This window comes from Protopterus annectens, chromosome 3.part0, assembly GCF_019279795.1.
Source record: "Protopterus annectens isolate FY-2018-M chromosome 3.part0, PAN1.0, whole genome shotgun sequence".
NCBI lineage: Eukaryota > Metazoa > Chordata > Ceratodontiformes > Protopteridae > Protopterus > Protopterus annectens.
In genome coordinates this window covers 488,119,343-488,145,623 of record NC_056731.1, presented here as the reverse complement: position 1 = coordinate 488,145,623, position 26,281 = coordinate 488,119,343, and the positions used below count along the sequence as shown (strand labels likewise).

Genomic DNA, 26,281 nt, shown 5'->3' with positions numbered 1-26,281 from the left:
CATATAAATAACCATTGCCAACCAACAACACAACAAGGCTGGATATAATTGAACTATATATAAAATAAAGGAGATGGTGGGTGGGTGCGGCCACTGAGGCAGTGTGAAATTCAAACATGTACAGGACATACACAATTGTACATGTTCATCATTCACATTGCCGCAGTGGCATATGGGTAGTTTCCCAAAGCTTACCCTACCTGTGAGACGGAAGGATAAGGAGAATGGGCCTTGCAAAGCCTCCTCTGAAAGTGAAGAAAGAATGCTTTGTAAGACAGTGGGGGTGGGGGGGGCATACAGGGCCTTCAAATAAGGGGAAAACAATCCAGGCATATTACTACACTGACACTATTAAGGGCTGACTAAGGGCAGCAATAATAAAAAATATGAACTATGTTCCAAAACAACAATAGGGCTAAACTGAATAAAATATATCAGAAACAATTTAAAATGTGGTAAACGTTCTAGAACTTGCAAAGTATCTCAAATAACAGTGCACTCACAGTCACAATGTTGTTGTTGTTTGTCTTTCGGCTTTTTCCCAGTAAGGGGTCACCACAGAGGAACTCCGGTCCACTAATGATTGGCAGTAGATTCTTTATGAAATGCCGAGGTGCCAGCTCGACGCCCAACCTTCAACAAAGGCACATTTACACAAGCATGTCTTTCGAACGCTACCCAACCGCAGGGAGGACATGCAGACTCCACACAGAAGGTACTCCTAAGCCCAACCAAGAATCGAACGGGAGAACCTCTTGCTGTGAGGTAACAATGCTACTGCCGTACCACCGAGTAAAATTCATACATCCAAATAGTGCCAAAAATCAAATACATGCCCTCCAATTAAATAGAAAACCTTTATGACAGCATAAATAAGCATTTACTTAGATTCCCAAGTCAAAAAAAAAAGAAAAAAATCTCAACAGAAAATGCAAATAAAGTACTTTGTGGTAAAATTGCAATTTAATGATAAACTTGGCTACAGCAGTGTTAAATCAGTAGTATACATCACATACATACAAAAGAATAAAACAATTTAATATTTTCCTGTCAGAACTTCAAAATGAAGCAGACAAATAATAGAAGTAATTTGTTCTCTGCTCTACATGCACGAGACAGTCCCTAGTGTCCAGATGAGATCAGTGAAGTTCAGTTTCCTATTACAAGTCATAAAACACTCATCTCCTCCATCATTCCTTCAGGTTTGTTCTTGACTCATCTCAACTTCCATCAGTCAGGCATCTCAGTCTTGTACGTCTCTACTAGCTTAGGTTCATTCTTGAGATCTTTGTCCTGCTCTCCTACTAATCTGCCCATCTGCTCAGTTTTCTGTAAGTCTTTCTCTTTCAGTTTCACCTACTCAAATGAAGTAGTACATACTGAATCCCCCCCTCTCAGATTTCACCTCATCTTTCTAGTTCTTTCAGTTTTCCTTTGTACCTCATCTTCCACCTTCATCAACAAGATGATCTCAGTATTATTTTCTCTCACTTCCAACCTTTTTCTTAGTTCTTTTTCAAACCCTTTATTTGGATAGTTTGTCCTTGGTCTCCCTAAATAATTGCTAAGGTGCAGTCACCAAATAGTGGAACATCCCATCTCATAAGGAATTATTTACCTCAGTCATTTCTGGATGCTCCAGACTTCTTACTACAAAATGAATGGTTCTGCCTCTTTCTGGATCGTTTGAAAGTATTGTCATGAGTTCCATAGGTATATGACTGAGGATGTAGTCTAACCATGACCTGTATAATATTTATCCTTCCCATTAATGTCATAATCCCCTTCTATTTGGAAAGTAGGTGCATTACATTAACAATAACTTGTCATAATTTCTTTATTCTAGCTTTTTTACCAATTTTCCAAATCAGCAGTCAGAAAGATTTCATTCCAGGCTTTTATTAAACCTCACTAATTCCTTCTTAATATCATCAACACTCACCTAAATATTGAATATCAACTGCTAACTAACACTATTTTGTGTGATACTCCAGCTAATGCTTGTCTTTAGGCCTGTTAATTCACCTACAGCAGCGCCAGTAAGTGTACCCTCATACATTGTCTGCTAACAAAATTAACTTGTTGGCCAATATACAAAAGGAGAAATGTTTTACTGTTCCTTGCAACTACCCTCTCCAGATCAGTCATCACTTTAATGTCATTACCTAGATCACTTAGAATGCAGCCACGGTGGTGCAAAGGTAGCATTGTCACCTCACAGCAAGAGGTTCTCCATTCGATTCTCGGCTGGAGCACCTTCTGTGTGGAGTCTGCATGTCCTCCCCATGGTCGAGTGGTGTTTGAAAGACATGCGTAAATGGGCATGCCTTCATTGAAGGTTGGCATCGAGCTGGCACCTTGGCACCATAAAAATCTACTGCCAATCACTAGTGGACCGGAGTTCTGCTGCTGTGACCCCTAACCGGAAAAAGCCGAAAGAAGAACAACCTAGATAACTTAGAATACAGTTCTGGAGACAGTAGGAACTCTTGCCTGATACCTCTTTGAACTTAAATTTTGGTTCAGAATATAAGGTTTTCACCCAGCTGTAAATTTCTTTTCCGTTCTTATGTCTTCCAGTACTGTGTTTAGGAAGCCCTCTTCATCTAAGACAAAAGTATTTTTTAACAACAAAAGGCACATGCTCACACAATGCTACCCCAATTTTTGAAACTTTTCAGAAGGCGTGTTAGACACCAGCCATTTATGGCCTGACTCACTTTCATAACCCTCATCTGCCCAGGTTTTATTATCCTCAGTAGGAGTCGCGCCAGTCTTCTGGCTAAGATTTTCAGAAAAAATGTTTACATCCACATTTATTAATGAGACTGGCCTGAACCGTTTTGGTTCAAGCACCTCACCCTTCTTCCTCAGCACTAGTATTACACTAGCAGTCCTCAAAGCCTTGAGCATTTCCCTTAGAACTCACAGCCTTTACTGACCCGTGTTAACCCTTACTTGACCTGTTTCCTAATTCATACAAGTGGGGAATTTAGCACTTCTGGCTATGTTCCAACTTGGGTTTTATGTCTGCCTCCCCAACTTCTTGCTTAGAAATATCCTTATCTGAGAGTTTCCACTGGGCTCAGGATATTCACTATCAAAAACCCTTTCCGCTTGGGTAGTTCCTTCTGTCTCAAAGGGTACCAGTCCTCATAAATGTTACTCATCCATTTCATTATCATTTCCTCATAACAGTGCAAGAACACACTTCTAAAGTAGCACTCTGTCTTATATCCACTTATTTATTTTGTTTGCTGGCTGAATGACCTGCTCAAACAGCTGGACTGCTTTAGCAATCTGCAGGACTGGTGTATTATGTTGCTATTTTAAGACTATAATAGGCAAGGCATGTTCAAGTCTGAGTAAAAATACATTTAGGGCATTTGCAAGTCTTCTGTCCATGGTCAGACGATACAATGTTTGTATAACACTTTCAACTGATTCACTACTTGCCTTCTTGAAGATCTGTGTGTCTGTTAAAGAATAAGGTGTGTTCCAATGTTATGTCCAATATTTTTTGATTGCAAGCAACTAATAAGCTTGTATTTTCATGTCCCTTAATTATTAATACAATGGCAGTGGTTAGTTTCTTGTGGGTTCTAAACATCATGATAGTGGATTTTTTAGTGTTATTGGTCAGTTTCTTTTTACAAGCCCAATTTCATAGTGTACTAAGATAATTCCTTAATGCTATTTTTAAATGTGTGTCTTTAGCAGTGCTAGACCATTGGCATTAGTACACAATATAAGTCTGGCAGACTGGATGTCAGGTCATTAATGACTGTATAAGTTAGTCATAGCCCTGTACTTATGTCTAAAATCATGCTCTCTGTACGTAAATCACATTTGGTTATCTAGTCCAGATTTTGACCATAAACTTCATCAGGATTTTTGCAAGGGGTCTATAACCATTTTTGGATTTAGCGGGTAATCTGTTTGGCATGTCTATGATTAGTGAATGAGTAAAGCTGGGTGGAATAATACTATTGATAAAATAAAATTAAAATATTTATTTGTAAGGAGTCCAGATAAAATGAACTGACCCACTTATAATTTTTGACAGATGATCTGATAGCAGTTTCCAAGAGAAAATAGTAGCAGTGTAGATACTGTTAATTAGGTGTGGATGTGTAGGGGAGCAATAATTAAATGATTTATTTGATGGTAGGGGCGGGGTAGACATAAAATCCTTTAGTTCATTGTAAGTAATCTTATGTCCAACACCTTTTGTTTAATATCTTAGGAAATGTTTTGCACATGTCAAGTTGTGTACAATTTTTTTTATTTCCTTATTATTATTATTATTATTATTATTATTTATTTTTATTGTTTATGTTTACTTATTATTGAATGCACGGATCTCAATGTACCAATTTCAAGTACAGCCTGGATGCATACAACCACATTCATTGGGAGGATTAGAGACATAATTAAGAATCCAAAAGACATACAGTATAGAATCAGATACATTTATAGTGTATCAAATTTCATCAGACTTTAAAACATAAACAGGATGATAACTGACATGAAATAAAAATACAGTGATTGAAAAAGAAACATCAGCCAGCTAAATGAGATAATGACATAAAACAATAAGCAAGACATTTATGGCAAGGCCAGTATATTAAAACCTAGTACTGAAATGCATTTGAGTGGACTGACAGGCAATACAATGACTTCTACCAGAACCTGAGGGTAGATGAAATAAGGCAAATTGAAAGAAAAGAGATTAGCTTGTGGTCAGAAAGAGAGAGAGAGAGTACTATGGAGAGAAAATGTGAAACAAATGTTGCTGGTACAGTCAAGATGTTCATATCAAATAGATGATTTAATCTGGTGATTATTTGGTAAAATACATCACTGTACCAATTGCAGTGACTGGAAGGAGAAACCTTTAAAGTACATTAAGTTATACCTCAACAGGCATAGAAGATGGCTGATAGCAAGTTAGTTTTACAGGATATATTGAAAGCAGCAATGGGGATGACTGACCATATAAAGATAATTGCATTTTGGATAAATAGGAGGAATGTGATGGGTGTTCCATCCCCAAATTTGGATGATGGTGTTTTTGTTCAGTAAATATTGACTGGTGGAAGAGCTCTGAAGAAGGTCCATACCAAGACGACTTGTTGAAGAAATAAGCCTGGTATGTGTAATTTGTGAGTGAGGGTAAGATGAATATACTGATTTTTGGCTTCAAAGGGTATCCAGTTTAAGCCTTTCAACTCATCATTTGTATGTACAAAGCTATAGCTTTAATAATTATGTTGCAGCTGCATTTGATATTAGACAATATATTTCCATCTGGATAGCAGTACATATGTTACAACAGAATACCATGGTTAGGACTAAAGTTTCAGTTATTCTGTGTCTTTGCAATGGAAAAGATGTTGCTTTTAGGTAGATGCCTCCAAGTTTTTTGTTTGTCATTTGTTGTGATTTTAATATGCTCTAAAAAACAAAGATTTTCCTCTTCAATGGGCACGATACTCCTATAATTTGCATGTTGTTTAGTTTCTTTCTTTTTGAGAATGTTTTCCAAACACAATCCAATTATATCTCAATTAATAACTATAAATGTTTTGTTTTACCAGACAGTAATTCTGCTGAGGTCACCCTGCATCTCATGCAAGAAATGTAGATATACTGACTGCATTGTGGATAATTGTGGAGTCACTTGCAAATTTTAAGGGGTCAGTTTGTTTTGTATGCTTATGCATCAAATGTGTTAATACTGAAGGAATTAATTGATCTAAACTAAGATCCATGAAGTACTCTAATAATGGCTGAGGATGCATCTTTGCCAGAGTGCTAATTGGGACTTGCTTCCCAGTTAACTAGTAAAACAGTGACTTGAAGCCTTCCTAAATGAATAGAGCAGTTGGCCTAACCACTGGCTTATGATTACATGAGAAATAGAGCTGCTGCTTAATGTCCAATTACTCCATTTAGTCACCACAAAATCTTTCAGTCCATGCTGTGTGGTAGTCTACAGGTTGCATCTGTGCAAGCTTTAATTCAGTTGTTTGTGGATGACATGCTCCACTGTTTTGAACAGGAGAATTAGATGCTGACTGCTGTGTAAGTTTTTGACTTTGTGTGATTTTTCACTTTCAGAAGAGGTACTATTTCTGCCTGACTCATTCATGGAACATAATGTACATACCCACTTCTGCTAATACATGTTGTTAGTGTCAAGGCAATAAATGGGGGCCATTCACTTAAGGAAGCGATTGGTCACTGTCCATGGAGACCGAATTATTGCTCTTTAATTTTGGTATCATTTTTTTTTAACTTTTGACATTGTTATTATAGGTACCGATGTAAACTGTAGATTGTATTTGTCCTAGCAACAATCCGTAGGCATTTACATATTACTGTGATCTTTGGAGAATTATATAATGAATTGTGGAGTCACCTGCAACAGTTAAGGGATCCCTTTAAAATTTGCAGGTGACTCCACAATTATCCAGATTACAGCCAGTATATCGACATTGCTTGCATGAATTTGTTTGCCATAATTTGTGCAGAATCAAGGTCAAATGGATAATTATTGGTGCCATTTGACTTTCAGGGCAATTGATTAATTCCACTTCAGAATCCCTATTGGGCTGATCATTTTTTCCCTTGCAGTCCACAGAAGTAATGCACTTTGCTGAATTCATTATTTGCATTTATTTTGTGTCTCAGTATTTCCTGACTGAATTGTTATCTTCTAGGTCCTTGTCTCTTTTCCAAACAGCCTCATGGACAGCCATATATTCTCATACTGATTTCTTGAGCCAGTGGAGTATGTTTCTCAATGTCATTATATTTCTGACTGCTGCATATTTGTGAGGAAAAAATCATTAAAAGGAAAACAAACCCAGTAAAGCCTCAAAGCAGAGACTGTGAAAAAAGCAAAATGAAAACATGTTAACAACATACAAACAAACCACGAGGACTTGTTACTGATCAAATAACTTTATTAAAACACAGTAAGAATTTTAATCTTGTATCAGTTAAAAATATTTTTCAGCAAAGAACGAGAGAAAAGTGCTTACTGTGTTTCGGTTTTATAAAAGCTGTTTAATGACTATTAAGCCATCATAGATTGCATGTTGAAAGCATAGCCTTTTTCCTTTCTTTTTATTTTATGGTGCATGTCTGTCCAACAAGACCATAAGAATGAAGCTGAGTATATGAAGAGCTGAATCAGTGTTATTTGCTTGATTATGACAATTGTCATCATGATCATCATCAGTCCCCCTTTTTCCATTTTCTTCTTGGGGTCAGGGTGTCATGTCAACTATCACCATCTCTCTCTATTCTTTACCACTCTCACATCTTCTTCGACACTCATGCCTCAATGTTGCAGACCTTCTGTCACACAATACATCCACCTCTTTGCTGGATTCCATCCTTTTCTCTTGCCTTCTTCCTATCTGTCCCAAATCTTCTTCACCAGATTGTCTTCTGCTTATCTGCACATGTTCCCAAATCACCATAATCTGTTCTCTTCGATCTTTTCTGTAATTGGAGCAACTTTGGTTTCTAGCCTATCCTCCTCCTGAACAGTAGACTGCGGATCCCAAGCCAAGTGGTTTTGCTGCACTCTCCTTCCATCTAGTCTCCTGGATACATAGGATGTCCAGCATTCTCCTTACCATCATGTCATCCACTTCTAAGTATGGTCCTGTCAGTGAATCTGCATTGAGTGGAGCAACTCTTAGTTCAAGTTTGGCACGTTGATTTGCACAACAGAGCTATCCCAGGTAACCAAAGCTGGGCAACTGGACATTAGATGGCCAGTAGCATATTGACCCAAGCCTGCTGGAATTTATGGTGGTTACACACTGCTTAACAGGAGCACATACACCTTTCCCACCATTAGCATAGATCCCTGGCTTAGGTAGGAGTAGGCAGAGCCTCAACTCACTTATCACCAGCAAGTACCCATGACTACTTGGTGACAATAGTCAACATGACCAGACAAGTGTGACAAGGATGGACAGGATTAGGAATAAGTATATTAGAGGGTCAGACCAGGTTGGAAGGTTTGGAGACAAAGCCAGAGAGGCAAGATTATGTTGGTTTGGGCATGTGCTGAGGAGGGATGCAGAGTATATTGGGAAAAAGATGCTAAGGATGAAGCTGCCAGGTAAAGAGAAAAGAGGAAGGTCTAAGATAAGGTTTATGGATGTGGTGAGAGAGGACATGCAGGTGGTTGGTGTGACAGAGCAAGATGCAGAGGACAGGAAGAAATGGAAACAGTTGATCTGCTGTGGTGACCCCTAACGGGAGCAGCCGAAAGAAGAAGAAGTCAACATGACCAGATCACCTAGAGCCAGATTTCTACTCCCGAGTGGCTATTCCTGCCACTTTGCAGTCTGTGATCCATGCCTTCCTATCCTGGGGATACTGTGCACCTGAGAAGATGCCCAAAGCGGTTGGTTTATACAACTCTTCCTGTATAGGGTAACCATGTAGAGTCTCTGCTGCTGCTGCCCAGAGCTCCATTCTTGAGTGAGTTTGAGATGGAAACACTCAAAATACTCTCAGAATGTTTTTCAGAGGTGGGAGGAACCCCACAGAGAGAGTAGGCAGACTCCAAACAGGCATTGGCCGCAGTCAGGATCGAACCTTGTATCTTGTGCATGGGAAAGAAAGCCCTTAATCATTACAACTTCATCATGACAGTCTCATCTTACAATACTTAAGTTTTGTACCACTGATGTCTGTGTGTTTGAGACTTCTTATAAAGATGATTTTAGATACAGAGAGAGTATGCCTACAATATAATACCAAAAATGTTGACACTGTTAGTACAGACTCCACTGAAATCTGTGAAGTACCAATCTGTGCTTCATCAGGGTATGTGTTGGTTGTACAACAACATGCTTTGATTCTTTCTGAGTGCTGCAAATTGCATACTTCATTATTTCTAAGCTTGGTTCATAAATTAGTGTTTACACACTTCTGAATTAATTCCAGCATTAACTTATGGTCAACACTTTTTTCAGTACCTTTTTGACTGGTTGCAAAACCCCAAAAGTGGGAACGTTTGAAGTCCCGTGTCCATAATAACACAAGGAGGACATACGTTTTCAAACCTTTTTGTTTACAAACTTATTTAAGTTCTTAAACACTTTGATGTGCTAGTCTTAGAGAACTTGTTTTCAAATTTGTCTTTCTTTTTTGGCAAGCCATTAAGAGGTCATGATTTCTGTTAATATATAAAAAAAATTCGAATCAACGACCAATAACTAATAAAAAACTTCGTTCCAACACGTTTTAAGGCTTTATTACACCAACATCCACCAGATTGAGCGCTTTCATCTGCCCTAAGCAGATTTCTTCAGAATACTTAATAATCAGTGCCAAACATTTTTATACTATTCTTAAACTACATAATTATTCAATTAAAATTAATTAACTTAAAATTATACAATTAGTCTCTAAATTTACCTAAAACATTTAACCCTTTGGTAAATTCCTATACTTCTTACAAAGTTTGATGTTTAAAGTTTAAAGTGCAACTGTACATATTAATACATAGATATTCTAACATTTTAAAACAATTATATACCTTGTGCAATATGTTCTTAATACAAATGCAAATGACAATAAAAATAAAAATAAAAATGTAAAGAAACATGACCATAGTCTAAATTCAATAAAGGTCAACCAAGTAAGGTTCCCTGTCTGTTGACCTATTTCATGTTTTTAAAAAAGTGCTCATATCCATTAATACTAAAAATGTCTAAATATTTATTTATATAAATCTATGAGGGTTTAAAATTTTGTTAAACTGTATGTGCAGATTATGTTAATCTAATAATATTACCAGAAAGCCAAGGAATAAACAAGAATTATAGTAAAATATAATAATAGGAAAATTATAAAAATAGGAATATTTAATAGAATAGGAAAATGAGGTAAAATATGAAAGAGGAAAGGAAAGACACATTACCAACATAAATTATATTTTTTATGTTTTCTATATATATAAAAAACAAGTTGTTAAACTGTGGCAGCTTTATCCACAAGTATAGCCTTGATGTTAATATATTCATTGAGACCAGGCCTAAAATTTGATTTCAGTCTCAACTGCCATTTCATCTCTTTAACTAATAAATGGTTTTTCAAATCACCTCTATCCATATCCATTTTAATGGATTCTAAAATGGCAAATTTAAAACCCGCAAAGCCCACACATTCCACAGAGTGTTTATAAAGGGCACTCGTCTCTTTTTTTGTCTTAATGTCATCTCTTTGAGTGCCCTCTCTGTTTTGCCTACGTAAAGGCTGTACATGTAGACGTGGCTAAATAAACTAACATTCTGGTATAACAGTTGCCCTTGCTAAAGGATACCTTACTATTAAGACCATTACTAAGTATTATACCCTCTGCCTCATTAATATATCTACATTGTCGACAACTGCCACACTTGGTCGTACCTTTCCTTGCTTTTTTGTCAAGATTAAATCTTCCTCTCTCAAATAACCTCTTGAAATTCATACCTGTCTTGTATGTCAAAAGGGGTTTGTTCCCCACTATGTCGTAAATTTCTTTATTGGTCTTTAAAATGGACCAGTTTTCCTCCAATATTCTAGTAAAGTGTTCTGAAAATTCATTGTATTCTATGATACATGCTTTGGGAAAGTTCTTCGTGTTAGTATTTAAATGTTCCTTACAAATACATTTCTGACCTAACAATGGTTTATATTTCAAACCCCATCCTAAGTAAACCTCTTCCAGGGTTTCACCAATAAGTTCAATGGGATAGCCTCTCTCTAAAAATGCTTCCATCAAAAATCTAAACTCAGGTAATAAGTCCTCCCTTTCGAGGTCATTCTTGCAACCCTAACAGCCTGTCCTTTGATGACACTTCTTTGATGGTAAGGATGTTGGCTGTTATAATGGAGGTAAGAGTTACACCAGGTTTCTTTACGAAATACATTGGACTTAAAACCTTTTCCTTTTTTACTTAGCTTTATGTCTAGATAGGTAATAACCTGATCCTTGACCTCATAAGTGAAAGACAAAAAACTCGTAGTTCCATTTATATATTCAATGAAATCTTCCACTTTATTTCCATGACAATCCTCCCAAATAAGGAAGATGTCATCCAAAAACCTGAAGTATACCTTGATGTTTTTCATAAATGAACTGGTAAAAACATTTTCCTCCTCCCATCCAAGGAGAACCAAATTAGCGTAAATGGGGGCACAAGCTGCCCCCATGGCTACTCCTATGATTTGTCTATAATATTTTCCCAAAAAAGTTATGAAATTATTATCCAAAACTATCTCTGTCATTTCCAACAACAATAATTTTTCATCTATGGTGGCCTCTAAATATTTATAGACCATTTTTTCAAAAAATTCAAATCCTTCTATTCTGGGAATACTGGTAAAAAGATCCTTAACATCAATTGTAACTAATTTACTTGTTTCAGACCATATTTCATCATTGATTTTACCCAAAAAGTCCCATGAATCTTGTATTAAATGTTCCTGTTTTTTTACTACATTTTTTAACATTTGATCAATGAAGACGGCCAATGGGTGCGTTTTAGAACCTTTTGCCGAGACAATAGGGCGGAAGGGAGGTTTTTGTATATTTTTGTGTATTTTAGGAATACCAAAGAATTGAGAAATACATGGATGCTTTTGTTTCAAAAAATTGTATGTCCCATTTTCAATTCTATTTTCTGTAAGGTATTCTTCTAGTAATGAATCTATCTTCCTATAAGCCATTTGAATCTCATTAAATGAACTGGTTTCATAAGTTTCACCAGTATTTAACATACTTAATAACACCTCATTATATACTTTTTGTTCAAAAATAACAACACCCCCACCCTTGTCAGGTTGCATGAACCTCAAATCTCCGTTTTCCTTAAGTGAATTAAGAAGTTCATTTTCCTTTTGTTTCAAATTGTTGTTTTTGGACCCTCTCATAGTTTGACAGTATGTTTTATATACCTCGTTAGTTACTATATTCTCAAACATATAAATAACAGGGTGCAAAGGCGGGTTGTAAATACTACTTCTTTTTAAACTTTGAGAGATGTTACCTGTATTACTCATAGAGGGACTAACCTGTTCATTTGTACTGTTACTTTTAAATAGTTCACCCTGCTTGTTAATAAGACTTAGATTCAACTTCCTCAGATATATTTTTAATTCTGTCAGAATATTTGCTAAGTCTCCAGGGGTGGACCTAACAAACTTAAATCCCTTTGAGAACAATTCAAAATGCTCCTTTTCTAATTTCATGTTCACATAATTGTGTATCTTATATCCTTTATACTGGAATGTAATTCCATTTTTCTCCAGTCTAATTGTATCTACTTCCCTCTCCTTCCCATCCTTCTCCATACAAAATCGCTTCCACCCATTTGCTCCTGTGGACCTGGGTCTGATGGATTCCGTTGTTTGCTTGCTATCCTTTCTGATCTCCGTGGTCCTAAAAAAACTTCTGTTGTTTCAGGAAATGAATCTAACTCATCTAAAGGACCGTTTCTCCTGTTACCATATCTTTCTTGTTCATAACTTTCAAGTACTTCACTTCTCCTAATGCCCCAGCCATCATTAACATTTAAAATATTCCTATCTTTCCTTTTTCCTTGGTTGTCATTGTTTTTCCAAACTTTTTGAAAAGGAGTTGGATAACTTTTGCCTTTTTTGTACTGCTCTATATCTCTCAAAAGTTTACCCTGCTTCCTCTGATATACTTTTTCTACCTTATTTTCTATTCTTTTCAAAATTCTAAAATATAAACCCTCATGTTGTTCAAAGGCTAAATCATCCACAATTTCAATTTGGGCACAGTTAACATCATGTAACATTTTCTTCAGTTGCAATTCATTGTGTTTTATAAGCTTTGTTATCAACGCAAAACCACAGTCATCAAAAAAAGAATAAAATTCTAACAAAACATTTTCACTGTAATGAATGCCAAAAGGGTACTTATAAAATCTTAGTCCCTGAGGGACTACTTGTTTAATCAAACATTGGTGTAAATAATTGTTGTCAATCTGAATACATTTGTATTTATATAACATTTTTTCTAAACCATATATTTTGTCCTGTAGTGTTTCTTCCTTTCTTTTGTAAACACTTTCTTTTACAAATTGTGGTGTATCATGTTCCACGTTCATAGATTTATCAAAAACATACACTTTTTCAAGAATGTCTTTAAAACTAGAAACGTGGTTTTCCACCATTTGAACAGATTGCCGTGCCTTATTAGAACTTGTTGCCGTTTGGTCAGTGGCTTGCACATTAAAATTTACAGTACCTTTTGTGTTCTTATTGAATTTCGGCAGTCCCCTGTTTTCCGATGTACATTTAGTTCCTTGGTTCACTGTTTGCCTTCCATCTGCGTTAGAACCATTTCTCGTTTGATACTCCTCTGCCCCGTCGTTTCTATTCAACCCACCATTACTCTCTGGATCCGAGCGTGGAGATGACGTCATTGGGCGCATAGAGGTACTTTCTCCTGCAATTTTCTTCCTGCAACTCGATCATCCTGCGAAGATAGTTCAATCAACTTTGTTAGGTCCCAGTAAGCTCCTCTCTAAGCTGAGAGACCTCTCTTTGAGTCTGTAACAGGTTAGCACTGTCATTCATTACCACGTCAAGTCCAACAATAGGGAAGTCGTTCAAACTCTCTTCCATGTCTAGGCACTGATAAAAAGTAGTAAGGTGAACGAACTAAACGGCTTTTAACACAATGGTTTAACGAAGTTTCCAAAGAAACCAACTGATAAAAAAAATTCGAACCAACGACCAATAACTAATAAAAAACTTCGTTCCAACACGTTTTTAAGGCTTTATTACACCAACATCCACCAGATTGAGCGCTTTCATCTGGTCATGTTTCTTTACATTTTTATTTTTATTTTTATTGTCATTTGCATTTGTATTAAGAACATATTGCACAAGGTATATAATTGTTTTAAAATGTTAGAATATCTATGTATTAATATGTACAGTTGCACTTTAAACTTTAAACATCAAACTTTGTAAGAAGTATAGGAATTTACCAAAGGGTTAAATGTTTTAGGTAAATTTAGAGACTAATTGTATAATTTTAAGTTAATTAATTTTAATTGAATAATTATGTAGTTTAAGAATAGTATAAAAATGTTTGGCACTGATTATTAAGTATTCTGAAGAAATCTGCTTAGGGCAGATGAAAGTGCTCAATCTGGTGGATGTTGGTGTAATAAAGCCTTAAAAACGTGTTGGAACGAAGTTTTCTGTTAATATATACTCAACTAACTATAACATAAATGGTTTTAGTCATCTATCGTTTGTTGTCTTATTATGTTTCCTGTTGTGCTCAAAAATGTCTAATGTGTGAAAGGACCAGGAAAGTAAGCAACTCATGCAAATCTTTCATGCAGTTTGTCTACCACAGGAAAAATTATTCATAAATTTTAAAAGAAACAAAATTACTTTGAAGGAAAATCAATCTCACATTGTTTGAAAAGGTGAAGCCTTGTGAAATAAATCAGTCAGAAATGAAAGCAGCTACAAAATATGCCTGAAATACCCAGTGGACCTATTTTAGAAGACAAACAGAGTCTACAAACATAATGGCTTCAAAGATGCAAGATAAACTTGATTTGTCATATTGCAGTGTTACATATGTGGGAATCATACACGATACACCATCTGAAATGTCTGCTGCCAGTGGTGGGAAACCAGCAGTGGCCTATCAGGAGGTTATACAGCTGTGGAAGGAAAACAGCCAGGTCATCCTAACTTCACTGCTGTGTAACCCTATGTGTTGCAGGCATATCATTTACGTCTCTTGGAACAGATGGTATTCAGTGGAAATATACATGTTGGGAAAGGAGAAAGTGCTAAACATCTGAAAGTTTTTAACAATATTTAAAAAGGGGAGACATATTAGTACCTTGGAAAAAAATTATGCTGTATGTGTTATCCAGAGGAAAATACCCTTCATATCCAGCATCATATAAACCCATTCAATGTTAAACCATGATTATACAGTGTTTACATCAATACTAGCTAAGAGAATAGCAAAGGTGTTACCAAAGTTGATAGATATGGATCAAAGTACTTTTGTGGAATGCAGGCAAATGTGTGACAGTACTAACAGAGCAATAACAACACAGGGGGAAGCAGTTTTTTAAAAAAACACCACTGTTGTTGGTACGCCCAGATGCAGACAAAGCATTCAGTAGAGTCAGTTGGGATCTTCTTGGTAAGGTAATGGTAGCGTTCAAATTCCTATGACATAATAAAACGGTTAATAAGGAGGATATATGTAGTGTCAGAAACCAGAATTAAGGCTGAAGCTTCCTCTCTGAAGCTATATTTGAAGATAGGAGCCAGGCAGGAATGTCTTCTTTCCCCACAATAATTTGCTTTAGATTTAGAATCATTCGCAAAGAAAATAAGGCATTCACAAATTCAAGGATATAACTGGTATGGTACTCAAGGAAAGTTAGCTTTATTTGCAGATTATATTACTTTGTATTTGACAAACCAAAAAATGATATTTTGGTGCTGTGGAACATTTTCTTCATAGTTTCAAGTCTTTTCAGGATATAAGTGAAGATAAAACAAAAGCCACAGTGGTAAACTATATGCCTATACATGAATTGGTTCAGCAATATCTGTACTTACCTTGGCATAAGATGAAGTGTTTAAGTATCCATTCATCCATCCATTCGCAACCTCTTTTTCCCATTTTTGCGTTTGTGCTTGTTTCCCACCTTCCTGTAACTAGTCTAGTCCAGATACAGATTTGCCATATCCAGGACTGTTTCTAAGGTTCTGAGCCCCCCAAACCTTTCTGTGTTGGAGGGAAGCCTTCTAGCTTATCAGTGGGAGTGGTAAGCACTAGGTAGCCTATTTACCACAAGAGGAGTGGTTTCTGGCCCAGAAATTGTAGTTTATTGGCCGTTTGGGCAGTTTTCTCCATCTCTTGCAACTTTCTAGTTTAAAAGTCCACATTTGCGCTTATTTCCACCTTTCCTGTAACTAGTCTAGTCCAGATACAGATTTGCAGTATCCAGGACTGTTTATAAGCTTCTGAGCTGCCAAGCCTTTCTGTGTTGGAGGGAAGCCTTCTAGCTTATCAGTGGGAGTGGTAAGCACTAGTTAGCCTATCTACCGGAGAGGAGTGATTTCTAACCCAGACATTGTAGTTTATTGGCCGTTTGAGCAGTTTTTCCATCTCTTTCAACTTTCTGGTTTAAAAGCCTGCATTTGAGGTTGTTTCCCGCCTGTAAACTAGTCTAGTCCAGATACAGATTTGCTGTATCCAGGACTGTTTGTAAGCTTCTGAGCGGTGCCAAAGTCTGCTCTTCAGGTTTCTCCCTTAGATCTGCTAGTTGTCTCCTCTCCTGCACTTTTACTAGTTATTAGTCTAGCACTTTACCATAGGTTCATAGGTTGGTACTAGGCTATCAGCCCTAGGGCGTATACAATCCTAGTCATAACAATTCCCTGGCTATTTCTTCCCACACTATTTACTTCCCTGGATCCCTGTCTAGCAGGGCGACTGACATGATCCCCGGGGTGAATCTCCTTTCTGCCATCCAATCATCAAGGCTCATTTTGAAAAGGGCCAAAGAGGACTTCTTGTAGCAATTATTGTAGCACACAAAGTGCTACCAGCACTTAACGTTCTACAAGGAAGCAGCTCCAGTACTTATTATTAATGCCCACACCTCCAGGCATGTCTAAAGGTCAGTTCCCTGTGTTTTCTCCTATTAACCTAGTGAACCTGGGCATTCTGAGCAATGTAGCAACTGCATAATGTACTCTGACAACCCTCTCCTCTTACCTCCCAATAGTAAGACTCGCAAGAGAAGCACTTATATATCCAAATTGGAAGCCACGCACTCTCCAGCCAAGACCGGAATAGCTGGTCAAGAGGAGAAGGTCAGCACTTGCACCATACCACATGGAACACACAGCCCTCCAGAACACATACCAGCACTGCCTTCACATAAAAACACAAACCATGCAGCCACCTTCGTGGAGGCTCTCAATAAAAATCTACCCAAACAGCAGAGACCTCCAAGGCAGAAACGCACTTGACCATCACAACACAACACTAATCATGAGACAAATAACTCTCCTAAACGGTGTGCCACTCAACCAAAGCCCCTAAGGCAAAACAGCATGTCCAACACACTAGTCATAGGTGACTCAATAGTGAGGCACACTGCTATCCCACTCACTAGGCTGAATAAGGAGAAAGTAACAGTCAGCTGCTACATAATGCATGCACTCAGGTCCCTCAATAGCAAGTACAAATATGACTCTGTCATTGTACATGAGGGTGTGATTGTGAATGACCTGAGACATACCTTCCTGGACTCCATGAAAAGAGACATGGAGGAGCTCTCTGATTATGTAGCCCAGGCGGGTATGACCCTAGCCCTGAGCAGCATCCTACCATCACCCATAATGATACCACAGTACAAGCAGAAAATTATTGATTTCAACAATTGGCCAAGTTTCTTGTGCCATTCTAAGGGGATCAATTATCTGTCAGCCTGTGATGACATGACTTGGCAGACTTTCATGCTTTTCCAGAGATGGCTTGCATCTGTCACCCCTGAGTTTCCAGCTACTGGCCAAGCTCTTGCCACTCCTATAGTGCCTTTTTTAGGTGGTGTTCCAAAGTCCAAATTACCACCGAAACAGCTACAAACAAATGCAATCTGTGCGTCATGGTGCTCAATGCTAGAAGTCTAAATCTCAAAATGCACTTGCTTGAAGCACTCCTTAAAATGGAGAACATCAACATGTATGCTGTAACAGAGACCTGGTTTAAAGCTGCAGAAAGCACTCCTGCACTACCAGGCTATAACTCTTGCCACACCTTTTGGCCCCAGAAATTCTCCTTGGAAGGCTCTTGCCGAGGCGCTAGAGGTTTTATTAAAATTGCTTGAGTGGTGGATCCTGGTTTCTTTAGTCATTTATTATAACTCATTCCACACCTTTCAGCCCCAGAAACTGGACCAAAGCTCCAAAAGCAATGGTGTTTCCATGTTCATAAAGGATGCGCACACCTCCACTGGTAGCCCAACATAACGCATCAGATATACTTCAGGTGCAGCTAACATTGGGTAAGACAGCGATTCAGGTCGTGGCCTGCTACAGGTCCCAACCATGTCCCAAGACTCACACTCCATGTTCATAAGCACCCCGGAGAATATTAGGGTCCAACCTAACACTCTCATACTGGATAACTTCAACTACCCCTCCATTAACTGGGAAAGCTACTCATGTACCAATACACTTGCCCAACGTTTCATAGAATTCCTTAATTCCAATGCACTGGACCAGCTTGTTAGTACCCCCACTAGAGGTAGCAACATCCTTGACCTGGTCATTACTAACATGGGCAGGCAACAGTTCCTCTACACCGATAGTCAACTCCTCCCTGGTTAGATCTGACCACAAACTAATCACCTTGGAAATCCACATCCCCCCGCAAAGGTAACCACCATGAAAAAAAGTCTCCAAAGCTAACTTTGGGTTCCTAAAAACTGAGGTGACTAACTTCACAGCACCCATGCAAATGGAGAATAGTTGCATGACTGCCGAATCATACACCAATGCAATGTACGAACATGTACATGAATGCATAGATCTCGCCATACTCAATAGAACCAAGACGCTCTCCTCCAAAAAAAATTAAGCCAATCTGGTGGTCCCCTGCCATAAACAAACTCTACAACAGAAGGAGGAAACTGATGCGGAATAAGGTGAAGTCCCAAGACTGGAAAAACTCCCTTATCAGCCTCAACAAAAAGTTGAAATCCCTCATCAAATCCTTTAAAGATAGCTATGAAAACAGGATTGCAGCAGATAGTAAAGACAACCACAAGGCTTTCTATAGTTATGTAAAGAATGCCCATGGCAATACCCAGATTTGCTCTGAGCTACTGCGCAATGGTACCTCCTATACCGAACTAACAGATATTACCAATATACTGGCTGACATAATCAGTGCCAACTTTACTTCTCACCCCCCTCAAAGGACCACTCACAATACCAGTAGATTGCGAGGCACCCAGTATTACTGCTGTACAGGTTAAAACAGTGCTGTCCAAGGCCAGGAATACAGCTTCTATGGGACCTGACAATATCCCTGTCTGTGTTCTACATGAACTACAGTGTGAACTGGCACCTCACCTGTGTGCCCTGTTCAGCCATAGCTTCACCTCAGGCTTTGCCCCTACTGAATGGCGTACTGCTACAGTCATCCCTCACCACAAAGGAGGAGTAATTACAGACCCTGGGAACTATCCCCCCATTAGCCTGTCGAGTCTGATATGCAAAGCTATGGAACGCATCATCATGGGCCTAATAAACAAGGATATAGGGAATATCCATACTCTGGGTCCCACACAGTTTGGTCTTGTGAAGGGTAAATCATGCCTGCTCAACCTGGTCAACTTCTTTGAGTCAGTCACCAGAGCTATGGATAAAGGCAAGGTGGTTCATACAGCCTACCTTGATCTGGCCAAGGCCTTTGATACCATTCCCCACTCAGGAATCATAGGAAAAACTCAGTAAGCTAGGCATCAACCAGTATATCACTAGGTGGGTTGCAAACTGGCTCAGAGATAGAACCCACAGTGTGAAAGTAGCTTACTCATAGTCAGACTGCTGACCAGTCATGAGTGGAGTCCCACAGTGTTCGTTCCTGGGTCCTCTCCTGTTTGGTATCTACTTATCTGAAGTCCAGGCCAACACAAAGGGACTCTGGCTGACAAGATTCGCAGACGATTGCAAGTTGGGAGCTATTATTAACTCCCCAAGTGATGCTGACATCCTACAGAAAGGATTCACTGAGACCAATGACTGGTTTCAGAACCATGGCCTTAAGCTAAATGCCAAAAAATGTGTCATCGTCCCCTTTGGGAAAAACCTGGTTCTCATGAAGTACAACATCGATGGTAATCCACTTGAACACAGAAGGAGTTATAAGAGATCTGGGAACACAAGTTGACAGCAACCTCTCTTTTGACCACCACATTGCCACTGTGTCAGAAAGTCCTTCAAGGTGGCACATCTCATTACTAAGGGTTTTGCATCCAAGAAGAAAGAGGTCATTGTCTCCCTCTACTCTTCCCTCATTAGTCCAATCATCAAGTACAATGTTCATTTGGCATGTACCTTGCTAGACACCTGCAACAACTGGAGAGGCCGCAAAAGTACCTCACAAAGAGGATCCTAGGCCTTAAACACTTGTCCTATATGAACAGACTCAAAAAATGCCAACTATTCTCTGTCTCATATCGCCTACTTAGAGGAGAGCTCTGCTTGACTTACAAAGCCATGTCTAACCCAGCTCTGTTAGAAATGCTACATCTAAAGAAATCCCAATCCCTCCACACTACACAGTCCAGAGACCTCTACCTGATTACCACAATCAACAGAACATGCTGGAAGGACAGGTTCATAACCCAGAGACTGCCCATGCTATGGAATAGACTTCCCATACATGTCAAACAGAGCACCTCACTGGCCCTCTTCAAGAGAAATCTTGATGAGTGGATGGAAAATAGAAAATTCACTGCAGGGATCACTTCAGTGGCTCTACTCAACAAAGGCACCGGGAACTAAGATTGGGTGGCACGATGCCAGGGTACTCCTATGGGCTAGGCTTGTAAAGGCTCCAGGGGCATTAGCCTAGTACACACCTATGAGCCTATGATGTCGGGGTGTCACTTTAAGAGTGACAGTCATGTAGATCCAGTGCTGATACCACTGGGGGACTAGCACTGAACCTATCTGCCAGGATGTTGGCAATATCAGTTGGTTCTGTAATTTTTGTGCCGTTGTACTGTAACTCAGAGCAGATCTGGGTGTTGCCATTGAGATTCTTGATATAGCTATTTATCTATTGCCTTTATTCCCTCAAGCCAGTTATGATATTAACCTTGTATATAATATTTGTATATATTGTATTTTGTCATTTATTCTGTATATATCACCACGTAACTATTGTGTTTTCCCTGGGCTGAGACTGCAATGGGTGCAGCAGGATCAGTGCTCTACCCCAGTTAACAAATTTAAAAAATAAATAAAATAAATAAATGTTTCTTTGAAGAGGGCATGCCAGTAGCACAGAAGAGTTATATAATCTGTAGCTACTTAACTTTAATAAGATCTTGTTGAGAATGCTGCCATTTTCTTTATGATGATTGTTGTGACCTAAACAGTCAATTTAATCTTGCAAGAATTACTGAATACTGAATTATAGAGCCAGAGGTGATCAATGCGCAAGCATACATATAACTTTGTTATTTATTCATTTAATTTATATATTTCAGAGGGGACTTGGAGCAGATAAACAAAAGATTACACTTGAATATTCCTCATCTTTTGCTTATATTGAGTTTTTAAATGATGTAAAATATGAGCTCAATGCCTGGCTCCAACTTTCAGGGGACAGATTCCCAACTGTTGCACTGGTGACCGGAGTTCAATTTGCAGCTTCAGCACTTGAGAAACCAGGAAGGGAGGGCAGAGGAGTAAAGGGACATGGCACCGTCCAGATGACTGGAAATGAATAAAATGAGTGGCCAGAAAGGGAACGATGCTAAAGAGACAGTGGAAACAAAAGATGCAAGAGCTCATTTATTGCCCCTGTTATATATGCATACGCATAAAATATATGACACACATTTATATAAAACGTGCTCTATTCCACAATAAATACATTTCTGAGTTCTGTACGCCAAAGCTCTGAATGACAATGACTATTGATCTGTGAGACTGTATAAGCATACACACATACACACACACACGCTATATATATAGAAATTATATGCTATCTGACCTCTAAGAGACTCTGCAGGTATTAGCATCTGAATGGTGTTATTTTCCCAGTTGTGAATTCTTTTAAGATTATATTCAGTTGGAGTAGGCTTCTCAAACAACCTGCAAAACATGAAAGATACAAACAGTATTGTTCACAAGCTATTTTTATTCTTCATGATACATCCATACTAAATTTATAAACTGTACACAAAAAGATAGTGACTGTTTTCAGGATATGCATAATGTATCAAGTGAGTAGTCCAAATAAACATGATAAATGCATTTATAATAACTGCAGTAATGTAGAACAATCATTTATTTCAATAACTCATTCTCCATTACTAGTTTAGGGCTGTGGGAAGAAAGCCCAGAGCCCATTAAGTACTTAGGGGTTACAAGACAAATTAATCCTGGATATGACACCAGTTTATTTCAGCAGACTCACATATATGCATGCATACCCCTACTGATAATTCACGTACAGCATCAGTTTGGGAAATGGGATGAAACCAAAGCACTTAGTGAAAACTGTTCATAGTTAATACATGACACAGTTACAATTTTCTCCTTCACAAAATGGAGGGCAGGAATTCACAGGCAAGTTTCATAGTACACAAGGTATATCTGTGTGGATCTCTGCAACGTGCAGGTATTTCCTCTTTCTAGACCATAATTGTGCAGCCATTTAAGAGCCTGCACAGTGCAGCACAAACATAGCTGACTGCACAAGTAGATGGAAATGATAATGCAGAGGTAAATAAGAACGTAACAAGATATAAGTGAAGTACGCAGAGAAAATCTGTTTACAATCATTAGACCAGGGGTGTCATGCAGCTTTACTGCAGAGAGAGATCTATAAGAATAATACAGAAAAATAACAACAGCAGATTTGTGTTTCTAGTTTGGCAACACTTGCTGAATCCCATTAAAGCAAAATATTTTTACCAAAATCACTTTCCCTGAACCTTGAAACAATATTTTTGTAGTGAGCAATCTCTCCTGTACACCTACATCCCCAAACATAAATATCCTTACTTCAAGGTTACACAACAGTGGATAAAAGGGAATTCTGTTCTATCTCTGTGTAATGTACTCATCTACTGTATCTTCTACTGACACACAGTCAGTCGTCATTAGCCCAGCTCCCACATTCAGTTCAATTCACAGCCAGCTATGAAAGTTCTCCCACTTTTATTAGAGGTAAAACATGAATTCCTCTGTTTCTGCAAGACTCTACTGTGTTGGGGTTTCACCTTCAGTCAACCTGCCTCAGACAGTTACCTAAACCTTGGTCTTGGGATGCTGAACATATCAGTGACAGTGTGATGCACCTGTGGCAGCAGTATCCTGTTATCACTGTCCTTCACTGTACTGACGTTCTGTATTAAGTGTCTGATATGTCTGACCCTGAAAAGTCTTGTCTGCTTTATCCTTGTCAAGGATGCTTCTGCTATGTGTGTGTGTGTGTGTGTGTGTGTGTGTGTGTGTGTGTGTGTGTGTGTGTGTGTGTGTGTGTATGGCCTGCAGTAGCACCTTTGTCTTCTGTGTGGTGAACTTCTCCAACTGTTGCCATTCATTTGGTAACATGATACATGAAGCACACTTGTAGGTACACGTGGGCCTGTCTGGGTATGCATGACAGTCAACACTTCCCTCCAAACTGTTCCCAGCACCATTATGCTAGTCACAGTCATTTGGAGTGTTATAGGGTAACCGTTCTAACACTGTGCTATAGTGCGGCAGCTGTAGGCATGCAAATCATACTATCCCTTGCACCTCGGCTAGTAGAACAGTCTGTGCTCAGTTTACTGAACGCCCAGAATCACCTATAGCCTATTACAAAGTTTGTGTGTATGTGGCACAGTGTCCACGAGTCCACGTGGTAGGACTGTGACCAAGTCTGCCTGTATTCCCTGAGCTCTGGCTAGATGAGTCCTTCCACAGGGAAGCAGCTTATTCTGCCTGTTCCCTGTGCCTTAGCTGGATGAATCCTCCTCACAGGACTACAACCTGTTCTGTCTGTTTCCTGGCTGGCTGAACCACGTCCATAGGGCTGCAAGCTGTCCTCACTGTTCTCTGTGCTTTATCATACCCCCCCCACACACACACACAGCCTGTCAGTCCCTTATTATGACCAGTCTGTGGTTACTAATTACAAAATCAAATGGTGTACATAGCTGAAGGTCTATGTCCAGTGTAAGGTAGACAAGAGTTTCAACACCACAAAAGAAGCCATCACAGGAGGCAGTGGAGTGCAAACATATCCATTTAATTCTGGTTATTCACTAAAGGGTTAAACAGATATTTTTGTAACCCACTGCTTCCTGGCTGGTTTCTTTGTGACATTGGAACAGTATCTGTGGTTGCTATGCCTCCTTAAGTGGTGACTGCAGTCCTATCCTATCTGCTGTCACTATATTTATATGGCATTATACTCTGACATCTAATTCTTTAGATTATATGTGTTGCTTACTGTCCTGAAAAATGGCAACCATGGCTTTTATTGTGCTAAAATTTAGCTCATAGCATAGCATGGCTATTATGCTAATGTGGTAATTTACTGTGACCATCTCTGAACAACACCAAGGTCGAGATGTGTTACCATCCCTATCCCATGCTGCAGAACCTAGTTCTGATAAAGCATAGCATTTGATTTAAGTTATGGTGTATGCAACTGGGGTTCTTTGCAGTGTTAATTACAGTTTCCATCACATTGACAGGCATGGTCATAGTACTACCTAGTCGCCCACTGTGTCCCTGCGCAGGTATAGAAATCACAAAGGGCTTGACATCACGAGTTGACACTGTCACTTCAGGATCTGACAATGCAATGCTCCCATATGGTGCAGCAGGTAATGGAAACTTTTACATCTGCTTCACATGCAGTACAGGGAGCATCTGGTGGGGGATTATGAAACTCTTCTATACAAATGGGATGCCTGTCAAGTGAGGTGGGCAGAGAAACTAGTGGTATAATTATATTGACTTGAGAAGGCACCATATAGACCTTCTCTGCCAGCGGGAAGAAGAGAATGTCGAGAGAGAGAGCCCATAGTATTATAATAAGAAGTTTGTTTTTGCATTTCCACTGTACAGCCGACCTGGCATGTATATCTGCAAACATCTAATGGTCTCAGGTACATGAGATCCTCATTACTGTTTGCTTTATGTTTTCAGCACCTCAGATCATTAAGGAAAACCAGATAACTTGCTAAAGGAGGCAGGCCAGACTCTCCTGTGGTGAGTATACTGAACTGCTGGCACTACTATATTGGTTGTACCACAGCACTGCACATTTGTATTTGGTTATTTGCTTTAATATTTAACCATTATTTACTAGTTCATTGGCTTTTTGGATGTTTTTTGCTTCATTCATTGTACTACTGCTCTAAAATGTACCATGTATACCTATTGTTGTGCAATGTGTTATCATCTGTTGTATAAAGTGTGCCCTTATGCCATTATTTTACATTACTATGATCCTGTTCTAATAAAGTGTAACACATTATCACTAACCTTGTATATCTGTGGCTTTGTAGTTTTGCTTTTCTAACTGCATGTTAACTTTCTGTAGCATCAGCTGTGGGGCTGGCAAATGAGAGGTGCATATTAAAAAGTGCAATATATTATCTTCCATCCAATGAAAACTGGACAACGGATGGGTATTCATAAATTCACCCTTGGCTTTACTGGCCTGGACCTCTTTGAGACAAGAGGGTCATTCTAAGTGAGGATGCTACAAAGGCATAATTCCCCACAAGATTTAGCTGCCTTGTATTTCCTAGGATTCTCTGGTGCTATTTTCTGGATTAGCCTGGATTAGTTACTGCCTGTAGGTTTGCAGGATGTGTCGTTATACCTGCTGATGTACTACAGCCAATAACACTGCTCTCATGAGTGTTTAGCTATTTTCAGACTATTTACTTGTAGATTTTCTGGCATATGGAGCCCTTGGACATGTTGGTGAACAGTTTGGGGGAAATGTTAGCAGTTATCTTCTACCCATGCTACACCCTAGTTTTTTAATACACAGATAAGATATACCCATTTAGTAAACAAAAAAAAAAAAAAAAAAACAACCAAGCTAAAGATGACATTCCTGGTGCATTAATGTCCCTAAGGTCACTTCATACTCAACTACACAATAATAATTTTAGCTGTACTGATTTTTAAAATTTCCATCCACTTATTGCCTAGCATCAAAAACTATCCCAACAATGGAGCACAGTTACCTATGAAATTTCTTAAACACTGCATCTCAATGAATATATTTCATTGGGTGTTTTAGGATTCAGCGGAAGTTCATAGGTTCATAGGTTCATAGGTTCATACTAGGCTATCTGCCCAAGGGCATTTATAAGCCTAGCCCATAGTTATGTGGCTTTCGCCACCCCCTTTAGTTTGAATAAAAACTATGCCTATCATTTTTCTGTGCCTCTGTCAAGCAGTGACACTG

At 38.7% G+C, this 26,281-nt stretch overlaps 1 protein-coding gene across 1 annotated transcript in view; it reads right to left on the bottom strand.

Moving 5' to 3' along the window:
* Positions 1-26,281, bottom strand: part of PKD1L1 (polycystin 1 like 1, transient receptor potential channel interacting) — a 1,345,235-nt gene that overhangs the window by 665,829 nt on the left and 653,125 nt on the right. Inside the window, exon 27 of the mRNA XM_044065604.1 lies at positions 21,845-21,945. Within this exon, the coding sequence (XP_043921539.1) occupies positions 21,845-21,945 (101 nt within the window). The remainder of the gene's footprint in view (positions 1-21,844; positions 21,946-26,281) is intronic.